Genomic DNA, 18,046 nt, shown 5'->3' on the forward strand with positions numbered 1-18,046 from the left:
ATTCTGCACTATTAATTCCCCGGGCAAGGCCCCCCCCGGGCAAGGACGCCCTCGCCCGGGGGGGGGGGGCCGGGCGAGGCCCCCCCCCCCCCCCCCCCCCCAGGCAAGGGCGGGGGGGGGGGGGGGGGCGAGGCCTGGGTCGGATACTGTTTTGCAGAGTCAGTGCACATTCGATGGCCTGCCCTATGGGGCAGAATGTCCTTCTATGATTAACAAAACATTAGGGTTGAAAATATCCCACTTCCTTTTACAGGTGGCAACTTGCAGGGAGGGGTATCCTTGATTCTGATGGGGATTTGATGCATTTTGGCAAGAATTTCCAATATTGTTGTAATATTGTTAATGTAGATCTGTCTCAGGATAAGCCAGATACAAATTAAACAATAAAGTCAGCTGCCACTCACCACTGCTAAAGTCAAAAACTTCAGCAGTCTCACAACCTGTAGTGAAATAAACCATGAGACCCAGCTTCATTCATTTTAAAGATCAGAAATAGCATAACAAAAACAATCTAAAAAAATGGTTAAAACCTTACATAAAACACAGCAAAGTTAAAGGGGGAAAAAGATCAGCAACTGATGGTGTAAACTGACCAATCCCACTCTACTCCAACTTCTAGCCAAACCTAAAACCAATCAGAAAAGGAAGACAGGCAACAATAAACAAAACATACGTCCACAAGAGACCGCACTGGTAGGCCCATCATTTCAGCCCATTTGGACAGAGTTCTTCCCACCTCACAGCATCCTTGTCTAATCTCTTACCATCTACATCTATAACCATTTCAACACCCTCTGTTAACTTAAGTTTCTGGAACCTAAATATCTCATTTTCAGCACAGGATGTCCAAAGACACTACAACTCCATCATCAACCAGGACAGTCTGATTGCTCACCAATTCTTCATCCCAAACAGCCCAACATTCACCACTATTTCACTTTAAACAATCTCTCCTTTAATTCCACTTCCTCTCAACAAAAGCTGTTGCTACGGTGTCTTTTGTGCAATACATCCAATGGATTATGGTATAGCTTGGCCTTTCAAATCCAGATCAGCACTGCTGAACAATCCAGATAGTTCCGTTCCCCCTCTGTACCCCTGCATTTTAATTTCCTTCAAATGCCTAATCTTTTGCTTTTGAAGTTGATTTCAAGGAGCAAGTTATAGGTCAATACCACTTGCTGCATGAAAAAGTTCTTCATGTTAGCGTGGATAGAGGATTGGTTGTCAAATAGGAGACAGAGAGTGGGGGTCAATGGGTGCTATTCGGATTGGCGGTTGGTGACTAGTGGGGTGCCCCAGGGGTCGGTGCTGGGGCCTCAGCTATTTACCATTTATATAGATGATCTGGAGGAGGGAACCGAGTGTAGGGTGTCGAAATTTGCCGATGACACCAAGATTGGGGGAAAGGCAAATTGTGCGGAGGGTGTGGAGAGTCTGCAGAAGGATCTAGATAGGCTGGGCGAATGGGCCAGGAACTGGCAAATGGAATTTAATGTTGGCAAGTGTGAGGTGGTCCACTTTGGTAGGAATAATGGTAGGAAGGACTATTACTTACGTGGAGAAAAACTGCAGCAGGCGACAGTGCAGAGGGACCTCGGGGTCCTTGTGCATGAGTCGCAAAAACCCAGCTTGCAGGTGGTCAGGAAGGCTAATGGGATGCTGGCCTTCATAGCGAGGGGGATTGAATATAAAAGTAGGGAGGTCTTGCTGCAGCTGTATAGGGCATTGGTGAGGCCGCAGCTGGAGTACTGTGTGCAGTTTTGGGTGCCGCACCTGCGCAAGGATATTTTGGCCCTGGAGGGAGTGCAGAGGAGGTTTACTAGGCTGATACTGGAGTTGAGGGGGTTGAGCTATGAGGAGAGGCTGAATAAACTAGGCTTGTACTCGTTAGAGTTTAGAAGAATGAGGGGAGATCTCATTGAGACGTATAAGATGATGAATGGGATGGATAGGATAGAGGTGGAGAGACTCTTCCCGCTCAAATAAGACAGTAGGACTAGGGGGCACAGCCTCAAGATAAGGGGAGGCGGTTTAGAACGGAGTTGAGGAGGAACTTCTTCACTCAAAGGGTGGTGAATCTCTGGAATTCTCTGCCCGTTGAAGTGGTGGAGGCTGCCTCGCTAAATATTTTTAAGAAGCTGGTTGATGGGTTCTTGATAAGAGAGGGGATTAAGGGTTATGGGGAGAGGGCGGGAATGTGGAACTGAGACACGACAGATCAGCCATGATCTTATTGAATGGCGGGGCAGGCTCGAAGGGCTAGATGGTCTACTCCTGCTCCTATTTCTTATGTTCTTATCACCAAAATCTTATATTCATTTCTTCTAATCCTTCCTTGTTTCAGTGCTACCTCTATTTCCAGTATATAAATGACATGATCCTGTTTAAACTTGAAAATTTCATGACACCTGCCATCCCACCAAACCCAAGAGGTCAAAGAAACATAGAAAATAGGAGCAGGTGGTGGCCATTCTGCCAAGGTCGTCCTTGCTGATTGCTGCCCCATCTCACCCCTCCCCCCGATCGCCCCCACTGCCAACCACCGACTCCCCCCCAACCCCCCACTCAAGTTGCCTCTGCCCTTCCAGACCTTTTTTTGCTTCTTTATTTCTTCCATCACCACATCCTTTGCTCCTGATTCACAAAGCCTTTTATTACCTGATCTTTCTTGCCTGGTACTAACACAGATCTTCCCCTTTTGATTTTTTCCCACCCCAATCCTTTGTTCAAAATTATTATATTTCTAACTTTTGCCAGAAGGTCACAGACATGAATGTAATTCTACTTCTCTCTCCACAGATACTGCCAGATATGGATGGAGGGCTTTCAATAGTTTTGCTTTTATTACAAATGGAAGACGTACTTACTTTCAATCCCTCGGCTGGCAAAGTCTTTCCCATGGGCCAAGTGATAGAGATAGGAGTTATTCAGCAAAGCCTTTGAACAATAATCACAATTGTGATTAACCAGCTAATCTTATAATATGTAAAGCACTCTAAGATATGTACTAATACAGCATTAATTAAAAATGCAGTGTGGCACACATTGAATAATTACTTACTTTGGAGGGGATGCATCCCACGTTCAAACATGTCCCACCCAATGTATTGTTCTTTTCCACACAGACGGTCTGCAAGGTTTAAAAAGTAAAGTCAACATACTGAAATTACCTTAGAAATCAGAGTTGATTAACAGCTCTTAGTTTGACCTGAACCTATGTAATAAAGAGATAAATACAATCAGGAATTAGCCAGCCCTTTGAGTCTGCCCAGTCATTCAGTAAGAATGACTGATTTTCCACTTCATTTCATCTCCCCATACTCCATTCCCCTTTGCTAAACTAAAATTTAGTTTTAATTATGAACAGGGTAAAATATAGTCTATTAAAATCAACAGAAAAAAAATACCAAAAAGTTAGAAATCTGAAGTAGTGAAATCTGAAATGTATTTTATATTAAGATGGTTTAATTCAGTTCTCTAAGATATCCTATAATTAGTGTTGTCAGGTCAATTTGCTATAGTTTGACTGGCATGAGAAGCTGTGGCTTCAAGTCACACACTACCACTTTACCAAAGTACTGTGCATCATTTCCATAAATTAGCAACATGAAAAGTAACTGAACAATTTAGGAGGAAGAATAATATCCATTGATCCAGGGACAAATCCCAGAGTTGAGAGGAAAACAGGAATAGGAGAGAAATGAGGCACAGCTGACCACAACATAATTGGGGGAGAGGTTTAAAGGGGACCAAAGACGACTGATGATAGAACAGGAGCTGGGGCAATGGATAGCACAGAAGACTAGCAGAAAAATAGCAGAAATAATTAGCTGGGAAGGGTGACACCAAGGTCAAGAGAAGTGGGACCACAAAAAAAAAAATCAATAGACAAGGATAAGGAGCTTGAAATCCAAGCTTGGATGGGTAGGAAATTAGTGGAGGAACTCTGTGTTCTGGATAAATAGGAGTTGATGGATGTTGGGAGCGTGAGTTCTGTAACTAGCACATTCCTATGACCATGGACGAAGTACAAATCTGGTTTGTGAAAGGACCATTTTTCTACACTACACATGGGATGGCAGGTTGACCCAAGGGTTGACCTTTCCTCGATTTCTGTTGGACTCTTCTTCACTTAGGTGGAAAGGCTTGCTCATGACATTGGGAATCACCTTTTGCCACTTTACCTGCCATAAACATAATGCTCCCTTCCCCATGTGCCCACTGAGATCCCGCTTTTGTTAAAAAAGATAGGTCTTCAGAATTCGGATTCTTTGAACTGATCATCATAGAAGTGATTAGCTGAGCTTCAACTCACTGCAGATAACCTTTCTGCATTGCCTAGTATCAGGCACTTGTACAATGAGACCAGCCTACTATGTATTCTTTTTACAATCAGTGCCTCCATCATTGCCAGAGGCTCAGGTTCGATTTCTGCCTTGGGTCACTGTGTGGAATTTACACATTTTCCCCGTGTCTGCATGGGTTTCCTCCAGGTGCTCCAGTTTCCTGCAGGTTATGTGGACTGGCCACGTTAAATTGCCCCTTAGTTTCCAAAGATGCATAGGTCAGGGGGATTAATCATGGCAAATGTTCCAAGTTACAGGTGGGGATGGGTGGCCTGGGTGGGATACTCTCTCAGAGTCAGTGCAGACTCAATGAGCCGAGTGGCCTCCTCCTGCACTGTAGGAACTCTATTAGGCCTTGAACCTGGCTATCCAAAGGCTTGTGGCACCATCAGGTTGTCATGATTTTTCATTATTGCAACTGTCTTCTTGTCAATCTCAAGTGCTGAGACTTTTGACTCATTTCCTCATGACATGTGGCAGATGAAATTTAGTGCAGGCAAGTGTGAAGAGGCACATTTTGGTAGGAAGAATGAGGAAAGACAAAATAAATGCACAGGAGTACGGGGGGACCACGACTGAAGGATTTCGAATCATGTAATCAATAAAATCAGGCAAGACACCATTTTACCAGTAAATGCAGGTTTTACACATTTGATCTGATGGATTCAGACTATTCTGAAATTGCTCTCCAATGTCAGGACAAGTTGCTTCAGACACTGACAAATGTGCTTCAAAGTCTGCTATACCCAAGAGTTGCACTGAACAGCAGAATTAAGACAAGTAAGCTTTTTATTTCTCTCTTTGCCAGACCTAGGAATACTGCTGAATCCCCCATAGTTCACTAAGTGCTTTCACATACCACTGACTAGGAAACCACCTGACCTTCCATCCCAGATTTACAGACAGATGACAGAGGGTGTCTGGGGCCCTAAGTGCAGGAGAAGTTTTGCAAATTTCCTCTGCTTGTGCATTAAATATGGGACAATGGGAAGCTCTGCCCTGCTGAATGAGCCACCTCCAGCGTGAATTAAACGTATAACACTAGAGAAAGTGGCGTGCAATCACAGCACGTATTTCCTTTTTAAAAATTTCCAGTATTTGAAAACTATAGGTCTGTATTTTGGAGATTGCTTCCTTGTAAAGAGTACAATGCTAAAGGAGGTGTAGGAGCAAGGGGATGGGGTTGGACAGGGGGGTATATGGGCACATTCTGTGCATGTAGCAGAAGAGGTTGAGAAAGTTGTTAATAAGGCATCTGATATCCTACAGTTTATAGAGGCATGAAATACAAAAGCAAGGAAGTTATGGTGAACTTTATAAAAACACTGGGTTTGGGTTCAAATGTAGTAATGTGCCCAATTCTGCATCCCACTCTCTAAAACGGATGCGAAGGTTTCAGAAAACCTTCAAGAAGGCGTATGGTGTACTGGCCTTCATTAATCGAGGGATCGAGTTTAGGAGTCAGGAGATAATGCTGCAACTTTATAAGACCCTTGTCAGACCCCACTTGGAGTACTGTGCGCAGTTCTGGTCACCTCACCACAGGAAGGACGTGGAAGCTATTGAGAGAGTGCAGAGGAGATTTACAAGGATGTTGCCTGGATTGGGAGGCATGCCTTATGAAGATAGGTTGAGGGAGCTCGGTCTCTTCTCCCTGGAGAGACAAAGGTTGAGAGGTGACCTGATAGACGTTTATAAAATGTTGAGAGGTATAGATAGGGTGGATTCTCAGAGGCTATTTCCCAGGGCTGAAATGGTCGCTATGAGAGGACACAGGTTTGAGGTGCTGGGGAACAGGTACAGAGGAGATGTTAGGGGTAAGTTTTTCACTCAGAGGGTGGTGAGTGAATGGAATCGGCTGCTTTCGGTGGTGGTAGAGGTGAACTCGCTGGGGTCTTTTAAAAGACTTCTGGATGAGTACATGGGATTTAATGGGATTGGGAGTTATAGATAGGCCTGGTAGGTATGGACATGATCGGTGCAACTTGTGGGCCGAAGGGCCTGTTTGTGCTGTAGTGTTCTACGTTAAAACATCGACAAGAATGATTTGGGGATCAAATGAAACAGGAGTAACTAATTTAGCCCTTAAAGCCAGCTCCATTATTCAATAAAATCATGGCTGATTTTGGTCCCATGGTCTCAATTCCACTTGCTTGCCTGTCCCCCATAACCCTCAATCTCCTTGTCTAACAAAAATCTAACATTGCTTTGAATATATTCAATTATCCAGTTATATCTGCCCGTCTGGCAGAACTTCACAAATTAATGACCCTCAGAAAAAAATTCATTTTAAAAAGATCTCATTCTAAAATTATGGCCCCCAGTTCTAGTTTTCCCCACAAGTGGTAATCTCCCCCCAGTATCCACCCATCAAGGACCTTGGGTGGACCCAAGGTCCTTCCCAGTGACCATGTCTGCAGTAAGTGCTGGTTGCTTGAAGAGCTCCAGCTCACAGTAGATGAGCTGAACCTCGAGCTTCAGACACTGAGGCTCATAAGGGAGAGGGAGTGTAACCTGGAAAATGGGTTACAAGAGAAAGTCAAACCCCCTAGACTGGCTGGGGTGGGAGAGGAGGAGGAGGAGGAGGAGGACCTAAAGGCCTCAACCTGCACAACAGGTTTGAGGTTCTTGCTCCCAGTGTGGACAAGAATGAGGGCTGTAAGGTTGATGAGCAAACTGCCCACGGTACAGTGGTGCAGTCACAGGACAAAGGGGAAGAAGTAAAGAGGAATGTAGTGGTAATTGGGGATAGTGTGGTTCGGGGTATAGACACTGTCTTTTGTCACAATGATAAAGAATACAGAAGGGTGTGTTGTCTGCCTGGTGCTCAGATCCAGGCTGTCTCATCTGGGCTGCAGAGGAACCTGGAGTGGGAGGGTGAGAATCCGGTCGTTGTGGTACATGTGGGTGCCAACGACATAGGCAGAATGGGAACTAAGGATCTGCAGAGGGAGTATGAAAAGCTGGGAATCAAATTAAAAAGCAGAACCGACAAGGTGGTTATCTCTGGATTACTCCCTGAACCGCGTGCAGATGGGCATAGGGTAAATCGGATTAAAGAGATGAATGGGTGGCTCAGGTGTGGGAGGAATGGGTTTGAATTTATGGGGCACTGGCACCAGTATTGGGGCAGGTGGGACCTGTTCAGATGGGATGGTCTTGGTCTGAACCGTGGTGGGACCAGACGTGGTTGCAGGGTGACAGGGACTGGGAGCTGAATGTCCAGGGGTATCAAGTGTTTAGGAAGGAAAGGAAGGAAGGAAAAAGGGGGTGGGGTAGCTCTGCTGATTAAGGATAATATCAGGGTGGTAGTAAGGGAAGATATAGGCTCCAAAGAGCAGAACGTGGAATCGTTGTGGGTGGAGATAAGGAACAGTAAGGGGAGGAAGACGCTGGTGGGTGTGGTCTATAGGGCCCCAAATAATAACTTGGAGGTCGGGTGGGCTATAAACAAACAAATAAATGATGCGTGCAGAAATGGAACGGCGATAATTATGGGGGATTTCAATCTACATATTGATTGGTTGACCCACGTCGGACACGGTGGGCTTGAGGAAGAGTTCTTGGAATGCTGCCGGGATAGTTTCCTTGAACAGTGTGTGTTGGAGCCGACGAAGGAGCGAGCTATCTTAGATCTGGTGTTGTGTAACGAGGCAGGGAGAATTAGGGAACTTGTTGTGAGGGATCCTCTTGGGATGAGTGATCATTGTATGGTTGAGTTTTTGATGCAGATGGAGGATGAGAAAGTAGGGTCCCGAACCTGTGTCCTCTGTTTGAACAGAGGGGAGTACGATAGGATGAGAGTGGAATTGGCGAATGTAGATTGGGGGCACAGATTGGTCGGTAGGACTGCTGAGGAACAGTGGAGGATCTTTAAGGAGATCTTTTTCGGTGCTCAGCAGAAATATATTCCGATGGTAAAGAAGGAATGTAGGAGAAGGGATGATCAGCCGTGGTTATCGAAGGAAATAAAGGAGAGTATTAAATTAAAAGCTGATACGTTTAGAGTGGCTAAAAGTAGTGGGCGAGTAGAAGATTGGGAGAGGTTTAAAAATCAACAAAGACTGACCAAGAGGTTGATAAAGAAAGGGAGGATAGACTATGAAGCTAAACTAGCACTAAATATAAAAAAGGACAGTAAGAGTTTTTACAAATATATAAAGAGGAGGCTGGCTAGAGTGAATGTTGGACCCTTAGGAGGATGGGAGGGGGGATTTAGTGGTGGGAGATGAGGAAACGGCTGAGGCCTTAAATAAGTTTTTTGCCTCGGTCTTCACAGAGGAGGACGTGAATAGTTTGCCAGACATTAAAGATAGAAGGATGATAGGCGTTGAGGGCCTGAATGCGATTACTGTCACGAGAGAGGTAGTGCTTGATCGACTAGCAGGACTGATGGTGGACAAGTCCCCAGGACCGGATGGAATGCATCCAAGGGTTCTGAAGGAAATGGCAGAGGTGATAGTAGATGCCTTAGTGATTATTTACCAAACTTCGCTGGATTCCGGGGAAGTGCCAGAAGATTGGAAAATGGCTAATGTTACGCCGCTGTTTAAAAAAGGTAGCAGGCAAAAGGCAGGGAATTATAGGCTGGTTAGTTTAACGTCTGTAGTTGGAAAAATGCTTGAATCCGTCATCAAAGAAGAAATAGCGAGGCAACTAGAGAAGAATTGTTTGATAGAGCAGACGCAGCACGGATTCGTTAAGGGGAAGTTGTGTTTGACGAATTTATTGGAATTCTACGAGGATGTGACTAGTGCGGTAGACAGAGGGGAACTGGTGGATGTGGTGTTTCTCGATTTTCAAAAGGCGTTTGATAAGGTGCCGCACAAAAGGTTGCTTCAGAAGGTTAGGGGGCATGGAGTTGGGGGTAAGGTGTTAGCGTGGATAGAGGATTGGTTGTCTAATAGGAGGCAGAGAGTTGGTATCAATGGGTGTTATTCTGTTTGGCGGTTGGTGACTAGCAGAATGCCGCAGTGATCAGTGCTGGGGCCTCAGCTATTTACCATTTATATAGATGATCTGGAGGAGGGGGCTGAGTGTAGGGTGACGAAATTTGCTGATGACACAAAGATAAGTGGAAAAGCAAATTGTGCAGAGGGTGTGGAAAGTCTGCAGAGGGATCTGGATAGGCTGAGCGAGTGGGCGAGGACCTAGCAGATGGAGTACCATGTTAGCAAGTGTGAGGTTATCTACTTTGGCAGGAATAATAGTAGGAGGGATTATTATTTAAAGGGTGAAAAGCTGCAGCATGCTACAGTGCAGAGGGACCTGGGGCTCCTTGTGCATGAGTCGCAAAAACCCTGTCTGCAGGTGATCAAGGCAGCGAATGGAATGTTGGCCTTTATAGCGAGGGGGATAGAATATAAAAGTAGGGAGGTCTTGCTGCAACTGTACAGGGTACTGGTGAGGCCGCAGCTGGAGTACTGTGTGCAGTTTTGGTCGCCGCACTTGCGCAAAGATATTTTGGCCTTGGAGGGAGTGCAGAGGAGGTTCACTAGGCTGATACCGGAGATGAGGGGGTTGGACTACGAAGAGAGATTAAATAGACTGAGTCTGTACTCGGAGTTTAGAAGGATGAGGGGGGATCTTATAGAGACGTATAAGATAATGAAAGGGATGGACAGGGTAGTGGTAGAGAGATTCTTCCCGCTCAAAGGACAGTAGGACGAGAGGGCACAGCCTCAAGGTAAGTTTAGAACAGAGTTGGGGAGGAACTTCTTCACTCAAAGGGTGGTGAATCTCTGGAATCCTCTGCCCGTTGAAGTGGTGGAGGCTACCTCGCTAAATATATTTAAGTCACGGGTAGATAGGTTTTTGACAGACAAGGTTAAGATTAAGGTTAATGGTTGTTAAGAAGGCATACGGTGTCTTGGCGTTTATTGGTAGGGGGATTGATCGTGGGCCGAAGGGCCTGTTCTGCGCTGTAATGTTCTATGTTCTATGTTAAGGGAATTAAGGGTTATGGGGAGAAAGCGGGAATGTGGAACTGAGCCACTTCAGATCAGCCATGATCTTATTGAATGGCGGGGCAGGCTCGAAGGGCTAGATGGCCTACTGCTGCTCCTATTTCTTATGTTCTTAAGTCCCCTCAGGATTGTTCGTATTTCGATAAGTTCACCTTTGATTCTTCTGAACTCCACTGGTCCGACCTGCTCAACCTTTCTTCATAGAATAAATCCCTCATCCCAGGAATGAATGGAGTGGATCTTTGAACTACTTCTAAAACAAATGCATCTTTTGACAGATATGAAGAACAAAACTCTGCACAATATTCCAATTGCATTACCACCAGCTCCATTACAGCTGCAGTATACTTTCCTACTTTTGTATTGCATTTCCCTTGCAAGAAATAGCAACGTCCCATTTTCCTCCCTACTAACTTTTGTTCATTTGGTTAGCTCAGCTAGCTGGACAGTTGGTTTGTGCTGCAGAGTGATACCAACGTAGGTTCAATTCCCATACCGGCTGAGGTTAATTCATGAAGGCCCTGCCTTCTCAACCTTGCCCCTTGCCTGAGGTGCACAATCCTCCAATTAATTCACCACCAGTCAGCGCTCTTCCTCAAATGAGGGAGCAACCTATGGTTATCAGGGACTGTGGCGACATTATCTTTTATAAACCTTTTTTGATTATTTTCTGTACCTGTCAATGACATTTTAATAATTTATAAATGTGGAACCCCAACCTGCACATCTGTGTGGACCTCCAGTTTTTCAACAATTAAAAGTTCCCCTGTTTTTATCCTTTATGGGTCCAAAGTGGATGATCTCACATTTGCTTATGCTGAAAATGAATTTATATAGTTTTGCCTGTTCATTTAATCTATCAATTTCTTTTTATAATTCCATCTTTTCTACTTATAATATCTTTGTATCATTGGTAAATTTGGATGTGTGGCTTTCATCTGAACACAATTTCAATTTATATTTAGCTAGCTATTCTTTAACTTACCTTAAACCCCAACTGTGCCGCCTTAATGGCAGCAACATACCCTCCTGGCCCCGAGCCCACCACTGTGACATCGGCATCAACTGGAATGAGAAACAATACTTTTAGCATCAATATAATACGCTGATATTATCCCAATATCAGGCTGAGAGCCTGACTCTCTCACTGTCTGACATATATTGGAAGGAGACGAGCAAGAATGGGGCTGTAGAGTAGGGAATGATGGAATCCAGTTCACAAGAAGTAGGAACACAATAAGAATTTTGAAGCATGACAAAATGAACAAAAAGTTACTTAATAACATGCATTTCTCTAGATTACAATTGAATGCAATAAATAGCTGTTTAATAGCCTGAAAGCAAACTAAATACATCTAATCAGTATAAACTGATCTTAAATTTGCTCTGCTTTAAAATGCAAATCTAATAAGATAAAAACCACTTCTCCAAAATAAATCTCATTTCTGAGTAGCGATATATGTGAAACATGTTATTGCTGAATAACATAAACACCAATTAAGATGATGCTACTTCGAAGATTCCTTTTTAAGGGAGGATTTATTTCCGAAATATCTGCCAAACTACTCTTTTTAAATAGAAGGAATTTATTTAAACAGGTACCGGTGTTCCAGAGATGTTCTCTGGTCTTAAAATTTCTCATGTGAAAACCTGAAGCAGCTGAGGGGACTGACTGTGCCGGTCTCAGATTATTCAGATGTCAGCACCACAATGTTCACAAATATATAAACTACAACAAAGCCATTAACTCAAATGTACGAACTTTTAGATTAATAAGGTTATTTTAACTTTTGTTACTGATATATTGTTACATGGAACAATTGTTATACTGGGATCAACCAACTGCCACCAATAAGCACTGACCATTCAATAAATTGCTGCAGTCTTAACACCTCTGACTACAAATGTTACACTCGCATAGGGATTGCAAATCAAACTGGGGTACATTAAACTTGTTGAAAGACAGCCAAGTCGTGGCAAATGTACACTGGACATAAAGTCTGAAGTCTGATTTTTTTTCCTATTGAATTAGTTCCAGCAACTATAGACCTGAATCAGGTCTGAACACATCCCAGGAAAAGCCATACGGTGACAAGTAGATGCATCGTGATAAGAACCTTACAAGAGAAGGCCATTTATAACTGACCTTAGAACTGTCCAAGTAGCAAGGAATGGAATTCTCACACGAACATCTTTAAGATACAAAGGACTGAATTTTCCGAGTTCTTAGTGGAAGTAACATGATTGTGGATAAAGGGGAATCAGTGGATGTACTATACTTAGATTTCCAGAAAGCATTTGATAAAGTGCTGCATCAAAAGTTGCTGTAGAAAATACAAACTAATAGTATAGGGAATAACATATTGACATGGATAGAAGATTAGCTAGCTAACAGGAAGCAGAAAGTGGGTATAAATTAATCTTTTCAGGTTGGCAAAACGTAATGGGTAGTTTGCCACAGGAATCAGCGCTTTAACCTCAACTGTTGACACTTATGGAGATGACTTGAATGAAGAATTGGAGGGTCATTCACAAATTTGATGATGACACAAAGATAGGTAGGGAAGTTGTGAAGAGGACACAAGGAGGCTACAAAAAGATATACACCGGAATTATACTGCTCGCCCATCACAGAATCAGAGCCAGCAAGGGGCTCTCCATTGAGCTCAGGCAGGAATTTCCAGTCTTGCTTGAGCGAGGCTGTAAAATCCCGCCCATAGACAGGTTAAATGAATGGGCAAAGATTTAGCAAATGGAGTACGGTGTGTGAAAACATGAAAGAACATAACATAAGAACATAACATAAGAACATAACATAAGAACATAACATAAGAACATAACATAAGAACATAACATAAGAACATAACATAAGAACATAACATAAGAACATAACATAAGAACATAACATAAGAAATAGGAGCAGGAGTAGGCCATCTAGCCCTTCGAGCCTGCCCCGCCATTCTGTTTTGGGAGGAATAATAAAAAAAAGGAGAGCTCTGACTTGAGTATTCTAGTGTATGAATCACAAAAGACCAGTATCAGTATACACAAACAGCCAGCAAGTAGGATAGCGAGCAGAATGTTATTGTTTATTGTGAGGGAAATTGAATACAAAGAAAGGGAAATTATGCTTCAGTTGCACTTGGGTGACCACATTTGGAGTACAACAGTGGTCTCCTTATTTATGGATGTAAATGTGTTGGAAGCAGCTCAGAGGTTTATTAGATTAATACCTGGAGCGGGTGCGTTGTCTTATAAAGAAAATTTGACAGGCTAGGCTTGTGTCTGCTAGAGTTTAAAGTAAGAGGCGACTTGATTGAAACATGGGATCCTGAGGGGATCTGACAGGGTGGATGAGGAGAGAATGTTTCCTCTTACGGTAGAATCTAGAACTAGGGGGTCACTGTTTAAAAATTAGCGGCTAAAAAGGAAGTGGTGATTTTTTTCAGTCAAAGGGCCATGAGCCTTTGGAATCCTCTTCCTGAAAAGGTCATAGAAGAAGCCTTTGAATATTTTTAAGGCAGAGGTGGATAGATTCTTGGTAACCAAGGAGTGATAGAATATGAGGGTTGGCAGGGTGCAGATGCAAGGTTGCGATTGGATAAGCCCATTGAGTCTGCTTTGCCATTCAAAGACTTTAACTGAAGCATTTCAGAGGCACTCTGAACATGGGATTTACTCACTGCATCAGGAAAAAGATACAAAAGTCTGAGGTCACGTAGTCAGTGTGAGGGAAAAAACAGCCTCTTCCCAGCTGCCAGACTTTTGAATGGACTTAACTCGCATTTTGAGCTTTCTTCTACACTCTAGCTATACCTATTGCTGTACATTCTGCATTCTTGTTTCCTTCGCTATGAACAGTATGTTTTGTCTGTATAGTGCACAAGAAACAATACTTTTCACTGTATGCTAGTACATGTGACAATAATAAACCAAATCAAACATGTCCAAACCTCCCCCATGATGCACTGGGGGATTCCTTGGAGGTCTCCCCACACTGTCTACATGGGAATTCTCCAGGGAGACGGGGGATTGGGGTTGGGGATATCTCCAGAGTAAGATCATCAAGATCTGGGCCAAATACAACCACTAAAAGTTGTGCCATAGATCATAAAAAGCACAAACTAAATACTGGGCTTTATTTTTGGAGGAGTAACACTGAGAAACAAGGAGGTTACGTCAAATCTGTATCTAATGTTGATCAGACCACATTTGGAGGACCGCGTGTAATTTTGGTCACCATATTATAAAAAAGATATCGAAGCACCAGAGAAGATGCAGAGAAAATTACAAGGATGATTCAAAAATATGTGGGTACACATCAGCTGGGTCTCTTCTCAAAAGAAGATTGAGGGAAGATTAATTAGAGGCCTTTCAAATTCTGAAAGATTTTGATGGAGTGGGTACACAGAGTGTTTCCTCTGTGGGGAAAAGTATAACTAGGGGCCATCAATTAAAATACTCACAAAGAAATCCAGCAGGGAACTCAGAATAAATACCCTCACCCAGAGAGTGGTGAGGAAGTGGAACTCACTGCCGCAGGAGTGAGTAAAGTGAATAGTATAAATGTGTTTAGCCAATGAAGTAAATGGGTTACGATGGTGGATAAAGAATGATGACAGGTAGCTTGAAAGGAGCATAAACACTGGCATGGCCTAGGTAGGCCAAGTCACCTGTTTCTGTACTATATATCCTGCATAGGATGTGTTTAGTCAGCATGAGGGAAAAAGGCTTCCAAATTCATCAATGTACAGCCTCACCCTAGTTTGTTTAGAACTGAGAAGAGTATTGACAAAGTGCTTTAGTTTTAAAAGCAACATATTTTATAATCACAAATTATAATCATTTTCCATTAAAATCAAATTTTCATTGCAAAAGTCTTAATGAACTATCACTTGTCACTGAAATTACAAAGATTAAAAAGCACAGCAAAGTTAGTGCACACTAGCAGCTCAGTGACTAATGGAAGGGGAAAAATTCACACTTAACAGGGTCTGAGTGCACGTACCATACCTGGTGCAACATCGGCATAGGTTCGCAGAGTGATTGCTGAAAGGCCTTGGAGTCTGCGACAAGCATGTCCAGTCTGCATTAAGAAAAATACAATTTCAGTAAATTTTAAATAGAAACCAGTGACAATAATAATGGAACATATGAGACCACATTCTGACTCAGGTCACCATCATTTTCTTTATCAAAAATCCTTTACTAGATGGTGCAGACAGTCTAGATTTTAAATCAAAATAAGCATGGGCTGGGCATGTGAGATTACGTATAAACACTGAAAAACTTTCATAGAAACACAGAATCCATACAGTGCAGGAGGCGGCCATTTGGCTTATCCAGCCTGCATCGACAACAATCCCACCCAGGCCCTATCCGCATAATCCCAGGTATTTACTCTGCTAATCACCCCTAGCACTAAGGGGCAACTTTGCATGACCAATCTACTAAAATGGGGAGATTTTCATATAAATTATGAAAATCGTGGGGCAGCATGGTAGCACAGTGGTTAGCACTGCTGCTTCACAGCTCCAGGGACATGGGTTCGATTCCCAGCTTGGGTCACTGTCTGTGTGGAGATTGCACATTCTCCTCACGTCTGCGTGGGTTTCCTCCAGGCGCTCCAGTTTCCTCCCACAGTCCAAAGATGTGCGCATTAGGTTGATTGGCCATGCTTAAAAAACATTACCCCTTAGTGTCCTGAGATGCATAGGTTAGAGCGATTAGTCGGTAAATATGTAGGGATATGGTGGTAGGGCCTGGGTGGGATTGTGGTCAGTGCAGACTCGATAGGTCAAATGGCCTCTTTCTGTACTGTAGAGTTTCTATGATTTCTATTTCTATGAAATTAATTATACAATCTACATTCCTGCTGCATAATTTTACAAATACTTAAATGTATTCAGGTTTGCCCATCTGCTAGCAGCAACAACTCAGTATGCCAACAAATTAGAGAACATCACCACGGAGGTGCCACTCTGGCAGTGGTGGTGGAGTGGGCACAGTCTCCAGGAGGCTCTGGGGGCATAGCCATTCCCCGCCACTGCACCCGACCTCCTCCCCCCACCCCCTCCACCGTCCCAGGGCCCTCACCCTACACCCCACCTCCCCGTCCCAGGGCCCTCACCCTACACCCCACCTCCCCGTCCCAGGGCCCCCCGCCCCACCCCACCCGCCCCTCCCCAGGGCGCGGTGCCCCACCGCCCCCTCCCCAGGGCGCGGTGCCCCACCGCCCCCTCCCCAGGGCGCGGTGCCCCACCGCCCCCTCCCCAGGGCGCGGTGCCCCACCGCCCCCTCCCCAGGGCGCGGTGCCCCACCGCCCCCTCCCCAGGGCGCGGTGCCCCACCCCCCCCTCCCCAGGGCGCGGTGCCCCACCCCCCCCTCCCCAGGGCGCGGTGCCCCACCCCCCCCTCCCCAGGGCGCGGTGCCCCACCGCCCCCTCCCCAGGGCGCGGTGCCCCACCGCCCCCTCCCCAGGGCGCGGTGCCCCACCGCCCCCTCCCCAGGGCGCGGTGCCCCACCGCCCCCTCCCCAGGGCGCAGTGCCCCACCCCCTCCCCCATCCGAGGGCCCCACCCCCTCCCCTCCCCCACCCCATCTGAGGGCCCCACCCCCCCCTCCTCAGGGCACAGCACCCCACCCCCTCCCCCATCCCAGAGGACCCCAACCCCCCATCCCAGGGCACCGACCACCCCCTCCCAGGGCCTCGCCCCCCCTCCACCCCCCCCGCTGTCCCAGGGCCTCCCCCCCTCCCAGGGCCTCCCCCTCGGCGACCCCTCCCTCCAGGCCCGAGGCCTCCCGGAGGCCGGGCTTCCCCCCGCTCCCGAACGCCGACACTGAGGCCTGGACGGAGCCTGGGCCCTGGTATGGGTGAGGGTGGGCTGTGTGTGTGGATGGGAGGCCCCGGAGGTGAAGCCTAACCCGGGTTGTGAGTGGAATGAGGATTGGGTGTGGGGGGCCGGGCTGACCTTGAGCAGCTGCCGGGACATCAGATTCCAGCTTCGCATCGTCCCCGCCATAACCGGAAATACGTCACCGTCCTGACCAGCACACACCGCGGCTCTGATTGGCTGCAGCGGAAGGAGCATTCCCATGATGCTCAGAGCGCGACCCCGCCCTCTGGTCGCAGCCAATAATCCCCATGGCAACCCTCCAAATCCCCATGGCAACCCTAGTCCAACGGCATACCCACATCATGACCCTCCAAATCCCCATACCTCCAAATCCGAAGAACATAAGAAATAGGAGCAGGAGTAGGCCATCCAGCCCTTCGAGCCTGCCCCGCCATTCAATAAGATCATGGCTGATCTGTCGTGGCTCAGTTCCACTTTCCCGCCCTCTCCCCATAACCCTTAATCCCCTCTCTTATCAAAAACCCATCAACCCGCTTCTTAAAAATATTTAGCGAGGCAGCCTCCACCACTTCAACGGGCAGAGAATTCCAGAGATTCACCACCCTTTGAGTGAAGAAGTTCCTCCTCAACTCCGTTCTAAACCGCCCCCCCTTTATCTTGAGGCTGTGCCCCCTAGTCCTACTGTCCTTTCTGAGCGGGAAGAGTCTCTCCACCTCTATCCTATCCATCCCATTCATCATCTTATACGTCTCAATGAGATCTCCCCTCATTCTTCTAAAAACGAGTACAAGCCTAGTTTATTCAGCCTCTCCTCATAGCTCAATCCCCTCAACTCCGGTATCAGCCTAGTAAACCTCCTCTGCACTCCCTCCAGGG

General features: G+C 45.7%; 1 protein-coding gene across 1 annotated transcript in view; it reads right to left on the reverse strand.

The window, feature by feature from the left end:
• The window catches only part of dld (deltaD), a 41,072-nt gene extending 23,711 nt beyond the window's left edge, over positions 1-17,361 (reverse strand). The window contains exons 1-5 of the mRNA XM_080207123.1: positions 17,285-17,361; positions 15,329-15,401; positions 11,301-11,380; positions 3,065-3,133; positions 2,871-2,940 (exon numbers count right to left, since the gene is read on the reverse strand). Of these exons, the coding sequence (XP_080063249.1) occupies positions 2,871-2,940; positions 3,065-3,133; positions 11,301-11,380; positions 15,329-15,401; positions 17,285-17,335 (343 nt within the window). The 5' untranslated portion in view covers positions 17,336-17,361. The remainder of the gene's footprint in view (positions 1-2,870; positions 2,941-3,064; positions 3,134-11,300; positions 11,381-15,328; positions 15,402-17,284) is intronic.
• Positions 17,362-18,046: the final 685 nt, after the last annotated feature.

The sequence above is a fragment of the Carcharhinus amblyrhynchos genome, chromosome 19 (assembly GCF_965287045.1).
Source record: "Carcharhinus amblyrhynchos chromosome 19, sCarAmb.v2.hapA, whole genome shotgun sequence".
NCBI classification, from domain to species: domain Eukaryota; kingdom Metazoa; phylum Chordata; class Chondrichthyes; order Carcharhiniformes; family Carcharhinidae; genus Carcharhinus; species Carcharhinus amblyrhynchos.